This window comes from Pygoscelis adeliae, unplaced genomic scaffold (assembly GCF_000699105.1).
Source record: "Pygoscelis adeliae isolate BGI_AS28 unplaced genomic scaffold, ASM69910v1 Scaffold13, whole genome shotgun sequence".
Lineage (NCBI taxonomy): Eukaryota > Metazoa > Chordata > Aves > Sphenisciformes > Spheniscidae > Pygoscelis > Pygoscelis adeliae.
The window spans coordinates 1801267-1819150 of NW_008824499.1; the positions used below are offsets into that span (position 1 = coordinate 1801267).

Sequence of the window (17884 nt, forward strand, 5' to 3'; positions counted from 1 at the left end):
CAGATCCATCTGTATCTAGGTAATTCAAAAAGGAAATAGCTATGTTTTGTAACATGGTACAGGATACAACTGGGCGAACAAACAGAGTCATGGGATATGGATTCAGGAAATACTACAAACTGGCCTAAGACAGTCAAAAGGGCTAAAAATTTGTCAAGGTTAAAGCTGTTAATCTGCAGGGTGAGAAAGTATTTTTTCTTATATTCACCTGCATCCTTACGCATCAAAATTAAAGGTCTGGGGGGAAAAAAAAAAATGGCAGTGTCCCTTTATTTGCATTTTATTCTTCCTTTAAATGATTGCTGTTGCTTTCTGCCAGAAGGAGCGCACAACATGAGGCAGACCAGAGGTCATCTCCAGTATAATTCCAAGTAATTTGTGCATGGTCAGTAAACACCACCGTTGTGCAACATCATGAGGGATGCATACCCTAAAGGCTTAAATATTTTCAAACAAGAACTCGGAACTGCAAGCATTTATGTCTGTCATTTTTAAAAATCTCTGAATTAGTAGGAGCATACTAGGCAGATGCATGTTTTGGCATGAGCAGATGCTTCCTTATTGCATGTGACTACCGCTTAACACAGGCTTGCAAGTCTGAGTGCAATTGCAAGGACAGAACAGAGGAATGGCTAATAGTCAGACAGCATGAGAACAGCAAAGAATTTAACTTGTAGGCTTTGGTGAATAAATACACTTTTTCATCAAATACAGAAAATGTGAGAGAATACTCATACTTGGAAATGGGGCACAGTGATCACTGGGACAGAGGTAGTAAGTGTAAGAAGAGAGAAATAACAGTAATAACAGACCATTTTAACTGGGAGAAAACAAAATGCACCATAAAACCCTAAAGAGCTTTATCCATAGTCCCCATCAGAAAGAAAGAAGCTACTCAAGTATGCTTAATGGTACACATTTGGCTTTGGAAATTTTTCCTGCCAGAAAGCCTTCCCTCCATAGCAAATTGTTTGCGAGATCCTTACTTCTTTACATCTAGCTTAACTGAACCTTCGTGAAAAACCTGGATAGGGCATAAAATGCTGGCTCATAAGAAAATCCTGGAGAGAGTAATAGACTATTGCTTGTAACAACAACGTGGTGTTAAGAGTTGAATGCTGTGAAGGGGGTTCTTGCGCATGAGACACAAGGAGACTGCATCTGTCATGAGACACGCTCTCAGAATTGATACACAGAGGGCAGCAATGATTATAAATTGCTGTAATCAGCATACTTTTCCTGCCTTTTCTCCAAGAATACCACACAGCACAAGATTTCAAAGCAAAGTACTAATACATCTCCATAATGACAGTAGCATCAGATTGTGGGGAAGGGGATACTGTTGGTCTGAAGATTCACACTGGGAGAAACAAGAGTACACTCAAAAAGAAGCTCAGCGCAGCACTGCTAAACAGCTGTGTTAGAAAATAATTCCGTGTCTTGCAATTAAGAGACGATTTCCACTGAAAACACATAGGACATTGGGTTAATAGATTTCTTTAAAAGAAAATCTGTTTTGGCTATCAAAACAGTAGAAGTGAGGAACAGCTGTTTTGTCAGTGAGGACAGATTGTATGGAAGACTCAAATATCAAACCACAAATTAAGCTAGCATTTATTTCTGTTCTATTTACATTTTCAATAAAAGTAAACGAAGTTACACTCAGGGAAAATACAGCGTACCATGAAGAATATAACACAGTCACAATACTAACCTGTTTTTTTTAAAAACTACTTGTGAAGTTATTAATACTTTACATTTTCAAGTCATATTACTGCATTTCGCTCCATTCTGGAAAAGCACATCTTTATATGATTTTCCCATTTACATACTTAGCAATCAAAAGCACACTAGATATACAACTCACCATCCATGAACTCTGTACACAATGAAATTCTGTTTTCTACAAAAAAAGCACCATAAAATCCTATGATATATGATGAGTCACACTGGAAAAAGAAAGGAAAAAGAGAAGCCTGTTTTAAAATTTGCTGTAAGAAGATTATAACCAAGAATAATGAAAATGAGAAAAAACTATATACCTTATAAAGAATTTCTAACTCCGACATTATCTGCTTCTGGAGTTCCAGTGTTATATCTAAGGGTATGACCTAAAATACAAAAAAAGGACACAAGATCAGAGTTGATGTAAAAAGTAAGTGAATGATTCAACATAAAAAACTGAAGGTCCATATATTGATTATCCTTAAGTGAGAAAAGGAAAGACAGGAATAGGTGGGAAGAATATTTTAACAGAGCGATGAGCAAAGGAAGGAAATGGAAGTAAAGGGACAGACTTATTTACTCTAAAAAGTCAGTTACAAGTAAACTAAGTTATGCAGCCTATTTTACCCATGAAATGTCATAAGGTTTGTAGTTTAACCATTTGACCAAGAGACGAGTTAGAACTTGAACACAAGCTCCACACATAATGTAAAGAGCAGGCGTGGTAGATCTGCAGGTGGGTAAACTCAGAGTTGCTGCTTATCCACCCAAAGCGCGATCACCTCCCAGCTCCTGCTCGGTACAGTCTCCTCCTCATCTGCCCAGCACCGATTCCTCTCGCTGCAAAGACGTCTTGTTTAAACGCCCAGAAGGCTGTGACCCTGGCAGGCCTTGCTGAATGTGCCGATGTTAACTCTAAGGGCTAAATAAGCACTGTAGTATTGACAGTATCTCTGAATGTCTCAGGGGTGCTCTAAAGGAGTGTCTCTTACCACCACGCTTACAGTTTCAGTTTCTTTAATATGTACCCCCTTTTTCATATAAATTCCTAACGTTGTATGAAACATGGAGAACTCTTAAATATACAGAAAAAATGCAGGTGATAGCAGATGGTACAGATGCTTAGGTAAGCATCACCAAAGGATTCTTCAAAACAACTACAAACAACCTGACTTTGAGCGCTCAGCAGGTCAAACCAGCCGCTCACCGTCATGCTTATCTGCTGCTTCCTTCATCCATGCCCTCGTTTTTCATCATTTTGAGCCAGGGTGCTAACCAGGACTAAAGTACCAAGTGCTGCAGTGAAGGTGGGGTGCACTGTCTGGAGTTACAAGTTTTCAGGATTTTCAAGACAGACCCTCTTAATAAGGATGCTGGTTCCGACAGAACCAGCATTGAAAGTCAACCTTAAGAAACAATTCTTTGCCGTGGTTATTTGAAGACTTGCACACTCAATTATTAAGTACTACTATATAAACCAAAATGGACTCCAAATGCATTTAGCCAGGCTCAGTCTGCCACCACACAATATTTCACAGTTTAATACTTTAAGCTAAAGGGAAACAAAATCTAGTCAATTTGCAGAATTAGCAGAATAGATATTATAGGCTGCATATACTGCTGACGAAACAAAATACAGAGAGAACATTTCCAAACACACACATTTTACAGTATCAAAATCTGTCTAAAAGAAAAAACGATAACCTGTTTCTATCAAGAGTTTGCTTTAGGGTTATTTATAAAAGCTGTCACTGAACTAAATTGTAAGTGTAATACAAGGGCTGCCAAGAAACGTTTAACACACTTGTCTAGATCAATAATCATTTGCCAACAATATTCACTTACATTTTTCCAGCGTGAAAAACTTAAAATAATTTGCTGGAATACCACCAGTTTTACCCATTGAATATTAACAGAATTTAATCCTGTCAACAGTATAAAATTAAAATTTTATCTCACTAAATTCTACTCACAGGGAGAAATTTCCCTGCCTCGTTCACTGTGAAGGCTTCACCGACCTGAACAGTGACTAGTTAGCATGATCAGCGTCAAATACATCACTGACATCCAATCAACCAAGACCTGGCATGAAGAAAGGTCTCTGGCTGATTTGCATTAACTATAATTACATACAGACCCTGCATTCTAATAGTGAGGATAACCTGGAAAAGCAGAGCTACCCTCTCTACAAGTGTTCAGGATACTATAGGGTAGGGCACGTACAGAAATGTACTGCAACGGTATGGCAAGCACGTATCACCACAAAATAAATTAGGAGACCGTTGTCTCACTTTCTCTGCATAACTATTGTACAGAAGTGTTTTCTTCCATCTAAACACGCGTGGGCTTGTGTGACTTAAAACACAGGAGAGACACCCATCTGATGTCAAGGTTGGAGTAACCTTATGTTATTTACAGCGCTGAAATGGGGGCAGAAAGAGAAAAAACCACACCTATACAGCACTGTCTTAATCTGCACATGTAATCTCCGTGGTCATACTCTTTTTGTATAAAATTTCCAAGCATATTTAGAAAGTGAAGTTTGTATGGGCGAAACAACTTTTAAGAATATGTCAGCTGACAGTGTTAAGCATGGGCTGGAACAGTGTTAAAGCAAGAAAAATAAAACAACCCCTCCTCAAACCCATTGCTACCAAGGACAAAGCTGTGAATAAGGGTTTGGCTGCAACTTCCACAGCTGTAACACAGGTAAGCAAACGAGATGTAACATTAGACAATAAACTTTTCCAAAATGGCACCTTTGGAAAGAACTTTGTAGCAAAAAAAAAAATCACTGATTTTAACAGAATTATTGAGAGCAGAAAAGTGAAACTGAATTAACCAGGCATAGAATAAAGTGCTGTGAGTTGACACCGCACTGTTCAACCCATGCGGGAGCAGAGTTTCTTAACAAGTTTGCACCAGAAACTACCAACGAGAGTCTGAGGAACAGACGAGCTCGGCAGGTTGCCGCCACTCAGTGGTCCCCAAGCCACCCGCGTCTGCCAAGGGGCAACCGAGCCTCGGGGATGCGGATGAACAGGACTGATCTAGAGATGGGGCCAAGGGTAACCTGGGCTGGCTGGGGAAGGGGGGCTGGCAGCCGAGAGCCTCCAGTGCCTGCCCTGATTTCAAAACTAGTTGAAATGGTGCCTCACAGGTAGAGCTGGAGGAGGATACTAGACAAGGGGAGCTTGGTGGGGTTTGGTTTTTTTTTTTAATTTAAGTGATGTGGCAGTCCTCTGGGATTCAGCAAGGGACTCCTAGCACTCCTGCACATCTTCCTTATCAAGTTCCTGCCTAAAATACAGCAATCTTGGAATCACTTAGTACACTTATAACGTACGTGAACATACCTAACGTTTCAAGTGGAAAGGGTTAATTTTAAAAAGAGGAATACCTGAGCATATTTCCTCTGCTCTCCACTACACCTCCAGGACAAATAAGGATGAGTTGTCAAGTTAAATACAAGCAGTCAAGTGACTGAATTATAATTTACTCTGTGCTCAATTTAAATTAGTGTGAGGCTATTAAAATATACAGTATAAATACGGCAATTCATCACAAGCTGTCATGGATGACTTCATCTATTTGCTGGAGTGGCATACGTTCCACTAAAGGGAACGAGAGCAAAATCACAGGTCAAATTAAGCTGCTATTCTGTTTTAATTCACTTATTTAATCTGTGGCGACATAATTGTCTTTTACAGTATGTACAACTCAAAGGAAATTTGGGAGTATTATAGTCAGTATACAAATGATTAATCAAATGGTCCATTTAAATGCTAGCTTAAGAGCAGGAGAAGCTAAAAGCAGTTGAAGAATGGCAATAAGCCAGCGTACACTCAAATTTTTCATTTCGATTTTTCCCTCTAATTAGAAAAAAGTTACCTTAGAAAAGTCTGGTGAATCCTCTGCACATTATCTAGCTGTAAAGTTTACATAAAATATGTAATGACATAGACAGCTTTGGTCTACAATACAGGTATTAGCATTGGTTTGTTCTCCTGTTCAATATATTTGCAAGATTAACTGCCAGCTGAAAGCATTTTAATCAACAGGTTTTCAGAATGTTACCTTGTCCTATCAAATCTGTATATTATCGTCAAAAAAGCCCCCAAAATGCAGAACTCCGCTTTCACAGATCCATCCAGCGATGTCCCTTTTAGCGTGGCAATCCTCTGCCAAAACACTTGATCCTTGTGATGACCGTGTCAAGATGCTGGCATTACCATCCTCTTTTTATTGCTGGGTATGCTGAGCCATAGATGTGTCAAGTAATTTTCTTAATAGAGCAAGCCAGCACAATCACTATCATGGCAGGTCTCCTGACCTCCAGTTTGTGAACATGTTGTTTTAAACTATGATGATACACACATGTTGATGCAATATTTCTACTGAAGTCACACTAAAAAATATAATTGAGAGTGACAGGACCACCATGAGTAGTATCTACAAGAGAGCCCCATTTCCCAAATCGTCAGGATGCTAATTATCCACCAGGACTAACCAAACCCTTGGACTCTAAGGGAAACACGGAGGTGGAATTGCTGGGGGAGAAGGATTTTTGCCACAGGGAGGTGATTTCAATTAACCTTGCAAAGGGTGAACTCATTTCCCCTCCTGCCTGTGTGATTTTTCTCTTGCTCCACCTCCTCTCCAGGCAGCTTCGGAGGGCACCCACAGCAGCACGGGGCAGGCTGGAGAGCAGCAATGCCAGCGCTGAGCAGAGCTGGCACAGAAGATGCTCTCTGCAGAGCTTGAAAAAGATTATTTGAGGAAGCAATGCAGTCGGGACCAGGGAAAAGCAGCATCCTTTCACAACCCCAGCATTTAGGGGAAGAGCTTTTTTAGTTCCACATTGAAAGCTGTAACAAAAAATATTTTTTATTATTAGATTTTCTGTGCTTTTGTGCCTATTGCAACTCAGAGAATTCCTGTCTTACTCTAACTGCTCATGACAGGTTTAGGAGTGACGGATACCGCTTGAAAGGACTTTTTCAAAAACTTCAAGAGATACTTGTATTCCATATAATTAGAAGTTATTTGGATGTTATTTCAATTTCCATATTTTCCACACATATAGAATGATGTCAAATCCAGTAGTAAGCATTTGCTTTTCTTCAATTCATTGGAAAGTCAAAAGCATTTCTCCTAGTGGGGTGAAGGGGTTTATGTGATCCTCAGGAAAGCCGAAACATGGGCAGAATCTTCTTTTAGTAAATTATATCTGACTGGAACCACAAGACAATCTGAGCCCAAATCTCAAAGTTACCCATATATGTAAATATTGCCTGGCAGATATAAAGGCTTCATTTGAAGTCTTAGTATAAATCTTACATCTTTAAATTCCATTTAACACCAATTCTGCTTGCAGCAACCAGCTCCCATCGCTCCTCCTCTTGCCTTCCTTTCCCATTCTTTCAGTTTAACTCAGTTACACCAGAATTTAATGATTAAAGACAGAAAAAAAAAAAAAGAGACAAAAGGCCCATTTTACAGTTTTCTAAGTAATAGCTCCAGAAATTATTTCTTTAAAAATATACTTTTTCAATCCCAAACTATTAATTAGAATTGTATGAATGCAACCATTAATTTGTTTTCCAAAAGTCTCTACTGCTTTGAGTTTTAACAAAATTGCCAAATTAAAAAAAATTGTTTGATATATTCAAAAAGGACTTATTTCAGTGTTTTTGTATAGATTAACTGTATTAATAATTTAATTTAAAAATTTAATTTAACAAGTTACATACATGGGTTGGTATACTGTTGTCTGAGTTGCACTATTAGTTTACCACAGTTTTAACTGAATTTCAAAGACTGGTATTTATCTGACCACATAACACTACAGTATATAGCTTCACTGCAAAGAATGCTAACAAGAAAAAAAAAAGCCAAATCAGTTGGATAAAAAAACAAAACAAAGTGATCGGGGGTGGGGGGCAGAACATTAAAATAAACAAACCTGTTAAAACCACAAAATGTGCTAGGAAAACAGAGTATTATCCCAAACAGGGAAATTCTCTTTATTTAAAAATGAGGTTGCAGAGACCACTGAAAGAATACGCCCTTGGGGACAGCTTGGCATTAGCAGGGAAAGGTACAGGCTGACATCCCGCGACCTTTCCATCCCCACTCCTGTAACACTGGGGTTCAGGACGGTGGAGCGGCATCTCTGCCGGTCGCTGGAGAGGCACAAACCCCAACTGCACTCGGACACACCCACGTAACCCCACGGGAAGACACGGTGGTACCTACACACAGTGCCAAGCGATTCCCGGTGGGTGAAACCCGGATCCTGGGAACTCTGTGCTCATGTGGAATCACCAGATTTATGGACAGGAGTTTTTCCCTGCATAAACAATGCGGACTTCAATGCAATAAAACAAATTGAGATCTAACAATCAGAGGGAGGGGAAGGAAACCAAGGTCAAGAAAGAGTGGAGAGAAAGAAAGAGAAAGAAAATTACTGTAATATCTTACCTTTACTGCTAGTATTTTTCCACTAGGGACATGATATGCCCTGCATGAGGGAAAAAATTAAATAACTTGAGATCACATAAAATTACCTCTATACATATGTGCAACATGTATACGCTAATTTCACAGAAAAATGACTTGGGGCTAATACGTTTTACGTTAAACCAATTTTATGTAGCATTTCTAAAGAAAGACTGATGAAAACAATTGATCAAAACAATATACTTACAATGAAACCATTTAGTAGGTTTTTACATCTGCATGTTTTATATAAAATCTACACATTAAAGACTTTTGTACAGCATAACAACAAACTTGTAAGTATGAATTTATCCACTTTCACATTTTCTTTCAATGAAATAAAATTATGATGTATCCATTATTCAGAATCTTCACATAAAACAAGGTTTATCACGCAGGTTTGCCAGTCCTACGGGTATTTCCAGTGGTAAGACAGCGAGATACACAGCTACATCAATTAAAGTGAAGTAAAACAGGTAATGATAATTCTTTATCATAACCTAAGGACCCACAGAAAATATTTGCGAAATGAGCTTTCTGCATTTGTATTTAAGATTAGCATGTGTATGCGCATATAAGGTTAGAAAGCATTATTGTTAATGCTCACGTGTACCCAAAATAATTTTCCCCACAGTATTTTGAGAGCAGTTTGTCTGAATTTCTGAAGACAAACATTTATAATTGGCTATTTAACAATGACTGGTGTATTCCTAACCATGAACTTGTGAGAAAATAAAAAGGTAGGCGAAAAAAAAATGTCTACTAAAAATCCGATGTAGTTTTGCATAAAAACAAAACCATTACAGGTTTTCCTCTTCACTAGTTTTATTGTTTCATACTGATTTATGACACCATGCACAGTAATGTCATATATGTGGCACTAACTTTAAAGAATTATAATATTTTACCACTATATACCTCTAGCAATTATTACTGAAGAAGAAAAGCTTTAATAGGTTTTTTTTTTGGATGCAAAATCATACATAGCACAGGGCGAGACCGTTGTTTAATCTTATTTATAACCCTGAGCACTTATATAATTTCTGTTAATAGCTCAGAAGTTTCTAAAAAATTCACCTTAATTTAGTAACTCATGGATAAACATTTATGTAACCAAGTGGCATTAGGTTTTAGGAGCAAACACAGTTTAAAAAGGCATACCAAAAGTCCGTGTTATTTAATATCAGTACAACACGCAAAAAGCAAAGTCATCAGACGAAGCTCTGGCAGACTGGTAGCCGAATGCATAATCAATGAATCCAACGGAGTAAATGAACTCTGCTGTAACTATGGATGAATCAACAGTGGCAAAACATTATGGACTTAAGATCAGCAGAAATGATAAGAAAATGAACAGGTTGAGATAGCATGCTTAACGTCTGTTAGCTTAATATGTACTGTGCCGGACAGTTTGGCAACTTAATTAGCTTGTCAAGAAAGCTGATCTTTTTTCCATAAGAGAGAGCTCCTGTTTCCAAGTGAATTAAAAGGGAAGACTTGATTATTTAATTATGATGCACGCTAATTCATCCGTGGAAGTTTGGGTTAAATTTCCAGCAGAGGGCAGATACCTGGTTTGGTTTACAGAGCACTGACAGTACCAATTTAACATTTAATTATCGCTGAGAATTGGATCACAAAGGAGACACCGTGCCCATGGGTACAGCGTGTCCAGTGGCTTTGCAAACGGCATGCTACCTGGGAGGAAAGGAATTTGTTTACTCCAGGCTGATCCAGCATCTCCATTGTCCTGACCCTCCTCAACACAGTAACTGTAAAGTGATTAATGAAGTTTGAATAGGAGCTATGGTTACACCAAAAGACAACCGTACACCTCTGTAGTGTTTTAATTAACAGCTAACACTTCAAATTAGTCTGTAGTTGCTACAGTAATTACCCGTTCCAATGAGTGTGTAGGGAGTTGGAATTGATCATTTTGGTTACAGTCAGCACAGCTAAAGCCTGAAGATTTAGTACCTTTATGTAACTTCAGAAGGATGCACTAAAAAAAAAAAATCCCACAGAATAATGCACACAGCATGAAGAAAAACATACTTTTTGTGCATACTGCACCCACCAGTAAGTCTATGGATGTCTACGAGGAGATTAAACTAATATTAATACTCTGTAAGTAATGTGAAGTCTCACCTCAAGGATCAACTCTCACAGATTTCAGTGTCACCTCCAAAAACAAGTAAACAAAAACTCATCATTGTAGAACTAGATCATTAGACGAAGCAAAGTAGCAAAACGCAAAAGGTTCCTCAGCAACGCTGTACATTTCAGTGAACACACACTTAAAAATCTTCCAGGACGGTGGGCAAATGATGTCGCCTAATAAACAGTTACAACAACAGCTCCTCTTGCTAGGAATGCATTTGAGCAGTGCCTAACAGTAAAGACAAGTGGATGTTAAAAGACGAGTCAAAACAGTTGCTAAATAGCTGCTGAACTACTTAAAGACAAATGTAAAGATCATAAATTAAATGCATGGAAATGCAAAATATTAACGGAAAACACTGTTCTGACGTTTGTAAAATTTCATTCATTGCAGAAACCAGCTCTGGCACAAGAAGTTCATTTTTCTGCTCTTTTTGTTGGGGTTTGGTTTTGGTTTGCTTTTGACCCATTGCAAAAGCTATAACTGATGGTGGTTATAAACCATTTATTGTTAAGGAGAAATCGAAGAGACAGTACTACATCAGAGAGTCAACCTCTGCAATCAGAAGTTTAAAAAGTGATTTTGAACACTTGATGCCAGTGTCAACTATTAAAAATATAAAAGTTGGTGTTTAAGTTTTGCTGCTATTTGCCAACGGCAGGAAGCGGGTTCCGATGTGCATTTCCCCTTCCCCCTCTGCCTCTTAGTTAAACTGGGAATTTATAAGACAAATGCCATGGCATGGACTGCTCTTTTTACTCTCTGGAGAGGAAACTCCTAACAGATATTGGGACAAATTAAGAATACATTCTTATGCAGAGCCTGATCTAGATCCCACCCAGGTTAGCTAGAGAATTGCATCTACCACAAACTTGATGTTTTATTATTTTAAGTGCAAACTACTGGAAATGCTATGAGATTAATAACCATTTTAGTAACAACTTTCTCCACTACTAAAAATACTTTAGGTATATATTGAAAAATATTGACACAGTATTTATTAGAATAGAAAAATAAACACAACAGCAATCAGCTAATTCATTTGGTGTCCAATTTCTGCATATAAAGAAACCGTAATTCCAGCACCCTGCACCCAACTGATTTTTTAATTTTATTTTAAAATAGACATTTGTTAGCTATTGTAGCCACAGCATTTTTTTAGGCTGAGGATAATGATTAAAGTTATTAAGAAAAAAAGCAGAGTTCAGAAATCCATTTTGGGACACCAATCTTACAAGATGATGCATTCTTTTCAAATTCACCAAAGCCTGACTGAAAGTAGTTGCTGTGCATCTGTAAGAAGACAAGATATTACAAAAAGTTGTAGAAATCTCAAGCTGATCTCCAGTGACATCTTCAAAGTGAATAGTAAAGGCTAGTGGTTGAAAATTGCACCTTAGTCTCAGAATACGGATGGGATACAAGAAAATAATTCATACTAATTTTCCCCAGAAAATGAAAATTCTTCATGCAAGCAAACCGTTCTTTCTTGATGCTCAGAAGTATATTTTAGTTCCTATGTCTAATACAGATAGGGGACAAATTCCGCACTCAATTGAGTAACCAATTTAATAATCACCAGATGAGGAGAAAGGTGATGAACAATATGTTGAAAGAAGTGGACCCCTTGATATTAGCAGTACCTGGTGCAGGGACCAAGTTAAAGAGATTGTTGTTGAATTAAAGCTAAGTTTTAATAACTCAGACTGATAGCTCTCTCAAGACAATTTTTATAGATTTCACAGAAGAAGGAAGAAATCTTCAGGGAGGGTGGAGAGAAGAAAGTACCAACTTTCAGACCTCCTCAGAAAAAAAAAAAAAAAAAAGATATTCCAGCAACAGAGGCAGCACGGTAGAAAGCAAAACACGAGCTCTGAGAAAGAGGGGAAAAACAGAGCGAGAAAGCTGGAAGCTAGACAGGGAGAAGGTGAGTTTTGGAGGGCCTGCCTTCCCCCCTGACCTGGCACACTGTGCTAACGCGAGATGGAGGATGCAGCTGACATCTCCTTTTGGGAAGTTCTCCTAGTGAACACGCACGGCATGTGATGCAGAGGGGTTGGCTTAAAGCTGCCGCACGTTGTGTAAGAAAAGGACAGGCAGACTTCAGTCACTGCGCGTTCTGAAACATTCCCACTGGGGAAAAGAAATTTAAATCTTTCCCTTCACATTCCCAGTAGAATTCATTATTCTGAGCCCCCTACATCCATTACAATGAACAGCTTCTAAGCAAGACTGGCACAGTCGTGTCAAATATTTTATTAACCTTGACTATTAACCATATCCCTAGACATTTAAAGCCCTGAAGGGACCCATGTGAGCCAAGTCCTTTAGCATAACTTTGTCTCCTCTACTCTGAAAATCAAGAGTGCCCCTCAGGGAGCACTGCAAAGGCAGCTTGCCCAGCTCCGTGGCAAAAGCTGGGTTATTCTGGGGAATAAGAAAGACTGTGTAAGCAAGCGTGCACTCTGCCTGAACAAAGCCCTCCAGCTAAGCCGGAAAAACTTCTGATGGACTGCGGAGTACGGTGTGTGCATCCCTTGTGTTCCAGAAAATAAAAATCAATATCATGGAAAACTCGAATAGGGCTTTGGGGGAACTGCCAACTCCTTGGAATCTCTCCCCTCATATATAAGAAGTGTTTCTACAGGAAAGCAAATCAAAAAATGAAAGTGTCAGAAGCAGCTGGTTTCTGTTTTAAAAAGGAAAAAAAAAAAAAAAAAAGGTATTCACATCGCTTGCTTTGTTCTTCCTGAGGTCTACTGCAAAGAAAACCAGAGGAGAAACGTAAGATGTTTTGGCTCAAACATATTTACAGAATAAACCATAGCCCATCCTAATATTTAATGCTAAAAATTTCATATACAGAATATAGTTTCTACTCACTTAGTTCAAAAGTAAAACAAACAAAACCAACCAAACAGAACATGCACAAGCTTCTTAATAAATAGCTTAGATGTCAAACAAAAAATTTCTCCCTCTTTCAACTTGTTAAGACTAACAATTTTATATTCTCCCTGTGAGAAATTTTACCTAAAAGCACAGTGGGGAGCTGCATTACGTGCTGTGATTGTGGTATGATTTCTTCCAGGGCAAGCAAAGAATTAACTTCAGGTTTCAACATGCAGGCAATCAAGAGAAACAGCAATTTTTGATTTGTTTTCTGATTTTTAATTGTAAATCACTTGCCCACATACTTAAGGATGGTCACATCAGAAGCATAGACTGAGTATGCAGAGATCCCTGAGCTTTCTCAAACAGCTTTTCCTGACATGTACAATAACTTTTTACTACAAACTAAGTTTACTGGTATCTGAAAACTCAAAATAAATGCAGTCTCATCCTAAAAGCAAAAATTCGTTAAAATTATTATATCACGCTGCTCATGCAAAAAAGCACTGAAGAAGCCTGCAGCAGCCTACCATGCAGAAGATCCTGCTTCCCATCCGTTCACTTTGGCCACCAGAATATATTTTTCTGTTTTTCCCCCCAATAGCCACGGAAACAATTTCTAATCAATAAGATATTCCTTGGCAAGACCAAATGATTCAAGGGAAAGCCATGACCTGTCTGCTATGCCAATGAGTCAGTCCCTTCCCTTTCTAGAAATACAACTAACATCAGCAAATATGACAAAATGATATACTGACAGTACCGTTACATTAGTGATGTGGCTGCAGGACGCAGGGGATGCAATGCTCCCCTCTGGTCGAGGTACCAGAGACACTTACAGCTAATGCCACAAACTCAGATCTGCTGTAGTTCTGCTGGCTCACAAGTGTGGGTTTGTCATTCTGCTAAACGATGCTTTTAGTAGATGAAAGGGACCTCTGCACACCATCTAATCCAACCTCCCTCTTGAAGTGGGACTGTATCAATGGATGAGTTCAGCCATAGCTTTGTCCAGCTCTGTGCTGAAAGCCCCAAGGACAGAGATCCCCTGCCTCTCTCACGCCCTGCTACAGTGCTGCACCATCCTACTTGTGAAGAGGTTTCTCCTCATGTCCAATCTGAACTTCTCAAGGTGGCAACTTGAGGCCACGAAGTAAAAATAAAAGTAAATACTTCAGGTCCTTTCTCCCAGACATGTTTCCTTCTGCTTCACACCTTGGTATGTATTCATTACACACCTTTGTTAAAAACATCAAGACATCACTTCACTCGACAAGAATCGCAAATACTGTCCCGTTTCCCCATATCCGTATCAGGTCACCCATAGCACTGCACTGATGAACTGCAGAGGAAGTCCTCCAGACATCCTCCTCACTCGACGCACACAATAACACGCACAAAAGGTCTCTGAGACTGAAGCAGGGTATTTCCTAGCAGAAATGAACATACGTATAGAAGCCCTAGGTTTCTTATTTGAGTTAAAAAGTTAACACAAAAAGCTATGGTTGTAGTAAGCAGCACCTTCAGATGTAAGGGCACTGAATGAAGTCAAACTGAACATTTTCCTGCCCTATGAGAAATAACCTAGAGCAAAATGACTGTGTCCGTGTCGCGCAAGATGAACACAATTCTCTAAGTGTTATGCATTGCAGAATGACATGCCAGTCACCAGCTGCAAACTATATGCTGTATCACCCACAGATTTGGTTTACTGTTAATTTCCCCCCCCCCGCCTCTTTTTTCCTAGTACTGCCACTGTCTGTTGCGCTCTTGGTCAGACTCTGGCAGTCTAATGATAGAATTGTCACGTACTCAGATGACCATCTAAAGAAACAGATTCAAATTGTTTCTAGGAAATAAACACTTTGACAGTTGTTGCCTTCTGCAATAGACTAACACATTAGCCTGACTCTCTGGCTGTTAAAACAGGAAATCCAAAGTGCACAGCAGTTGTAAAAAGGAGCTTTTATGGGGACTGTGCTAGTTCAAACAGCAATCTACGCCAACCTCCCCTCTATCTAAAATCCCATTACAGATGCTTGAGTACTGATTGCAAAATGATTTGTTGTTAAGCTAGAAAACAAACAAAAAATACTTGTATCTAAATTTTAAACTTTTCAAAAGAACAAAATTGGCACTAGAAGCTGCATAAAGAAAATGCAGAATAGCAAAATGTCTCCCTTAACCCATCTCTGTGGGAAAGAGGCAGTTTTGGCATCCCAGCCTAAGCACAGCAGAATGAATCCCTCACCTCTTTTACGCTGTAACCTACTACTATTTCCATCTGTTACCACTTATATTAGTCTTCCTTCTCCACTGCAGCCAAACATTCAGGGTCAACCTTTGAAAACTGGATTACAAGTCTTTCTCCTTGTACCCATCCCATTGCAATTCAGCCCCCATTCCTTAGAGAGACCTGAACCGACAGAAAGGACTAAAGACTGAGACGGCGTAGCCTTGGCACTGCTTGAGGAGGCTGTGGTGCCACCATCACCAATACCAGGTCACTCGCTACCACAGGACCAACCCAGATCAGATGCAGGCACAGTAATGTATTTCAGCTGCTGGCTTCAAACTAGCTGAAAGAACAAAAGACAGCAGAGCAGTCATAAGCTTAGACTGACATGGACAGGCGTTATCTGACACAGCGTAAAGCCTGCCAAGTAAACCCATCACAATTTTTGGAAGAAATGCGAAGCAACAGAGAGCGCCAAAAACTACGTCACATCCTATGGTGATGGCAGTTTAGATGCTTACATCCCTCCACAAGGAGACCTAAAGCTGGATTTTCTGCTTCATCAAACCATTTGTTCAGGAGAGATGTGTTCATGACACTCTCACAGCATAACAACTATTCAGGAAAAAAAAACAAGCCAGAGTTGTTCAGTAATGACCAGTAATAGAAAACAGAAATGTACCAAGAAGCAAGAGTTTTCTAGGTATCCACTGTAATAGCTGAAAGAGCGTTTTCTTCTCATCATGGTTTGGTTTCAAGTAGAAAGCTGGCTCTTCCCCAGGAGCAGGTTGAGAGCATAAACACCGTGAGGTTAGTTACACTGCTCCATTCACTACTGGATTGCACTGAGATACCATCGTGATGAGCAACATGCCAGGAACAATTTTTGCATTGTATCGCTCCTCTTGTATCGCTCCTTGCCATCATCATTAAAACAGCTGTGGTGCCGTACAGGGAAGGTGGTTATACATCGGAGCTGGGTATGGCTGGCTAATCCTTATGATGATTCAGTGGATATCTGAGCAGTTAATTTTTAGCATTTTGAGTAAGCATTTTCAAAGAATCTGGAGTGAAAAGAAATTGAAAAATCAACATCAACCTCACCGGTGTTGTTACACCCACTGTTCTTCACAGAGACATCAAACAGAGATTAAGGAGAGAGTCTGAAACACAACACTGGCAGCATAATGGCAAAAAAGGATTCCTACATAAATACATGTTCTTCTGCCCCTTATCATCTCACATTCACTGCTATAAGCAAAAGCATTATTTTAAAGAGTATTCTATATTAGGGAACAGTCAGTGCCTATAAGCTTGGCATAGCTTGGCTCTGGCAAATTCCACCAATTCTGTGTTATTTGTAACCAAGAAACAGAAGATATCACCCACACTGGGGCAAGCTGCAAAGCAAGCTGCACTATGCCCACACACCACCTCACGCACTGGTAACGAGAACAAACCCAAGTTTCCAGGATTACTATTCCCTTAATCTTCCAAGCCATGGGCATACAAGGCAAACAAAACAATTTTAATTTAAGAATCATCCAGTTTCTAATTAAACAGCCATAGGCAGCTGGCTGGATACATTTTAATCAGTTTCAATAACCTATTGATTGTATACTGAAGCTTAAAAATTAAAAGTAAAAAGATGACCGGGGAATTGTCCCATCTCAGAACAACAGTAGAACCCTCTGTAAATAACTCCTCTTTTAACCATCAGCTAAATGAACACTTCAATACTGCAGTACAAAGTCTTCTGCAAAATTACTTTAACTAACAAGCAGAAATTTATCAGCTTCAGCCAAAATCAATGCTGAAATCAATTTGAACACTGGTTGTGTCTAAAGGGGCTCATTGGCAATTTAGGGAAATTACACCATGTAAATGCCTGTGCTTTAATTGAACAGTTTCATCAACTATGCTGTGATTGCTGTCCATTCATTTATTTACTTTCACTGCAGCTACCATTCTGCACAGGAATGGTTTTTGTCAGACTTGAAGGAGGTACTTTATCTTCATATGAGGCAGGCAAGTGATAGCCGGGGTCAAAAGAAACGAGTGAACAGCAATCACTGGTCAGTCTTGTTTAAACTGCAATGATAATATGCAGAAATTTGGTGGGGTATTTCTAACTTAGTCCAGCTATTATTGTTCCAATGCTTTTCAGTGTGCCTAAAAATAAAACAAAACAAGAGAAACAGAAAATGAATGTAGTCTGGGAAAGGAAATAAAGGAAAATGCCTCCACAATTGCAACACAAGAATGCAGGGAGATAAGATTTTCAGACTTCACATGGCCACAGATTTGTTTTAACACCAAACAAAACATTGAACCTGCCTGTACTTTTTTTTTTTTTTTTTTTTTTTAAACCT

At 39.1% G+C, this 17884-nt stretch overlaps 1 protein-coding gene across 1 annotated transcript in view; it reads right to left on the reverse strand.

The window, feature by feature from the left end:
* The window catches only part of MAP2K5 (mitogen-activated protein kinase kinase 5), a 133675-nt gene that overhangs the window by 87208 nt on the left and 28583 nt on the right, over positions 1 to 17884 (reverse strand). The window contains exons 8-10 of the mRNA XM_009321445.1: positions 8209 to 8248; positions 2043 to 2111; positions 1868 to 1949 (exon numbers count right to left, since the gene is read on the reverse strand). Coding sequence (XP_009319720.1) covers positions 1868 to 1949; positions 2043 to 2111; positions 8209 to 8248 — 191 coding nt within the window. The remainder of the gene's footprint in view (positions 1 to 1867; positions 1950 to 2042; positions 2112 to 8208; positions 8249 to 17884) is intronic.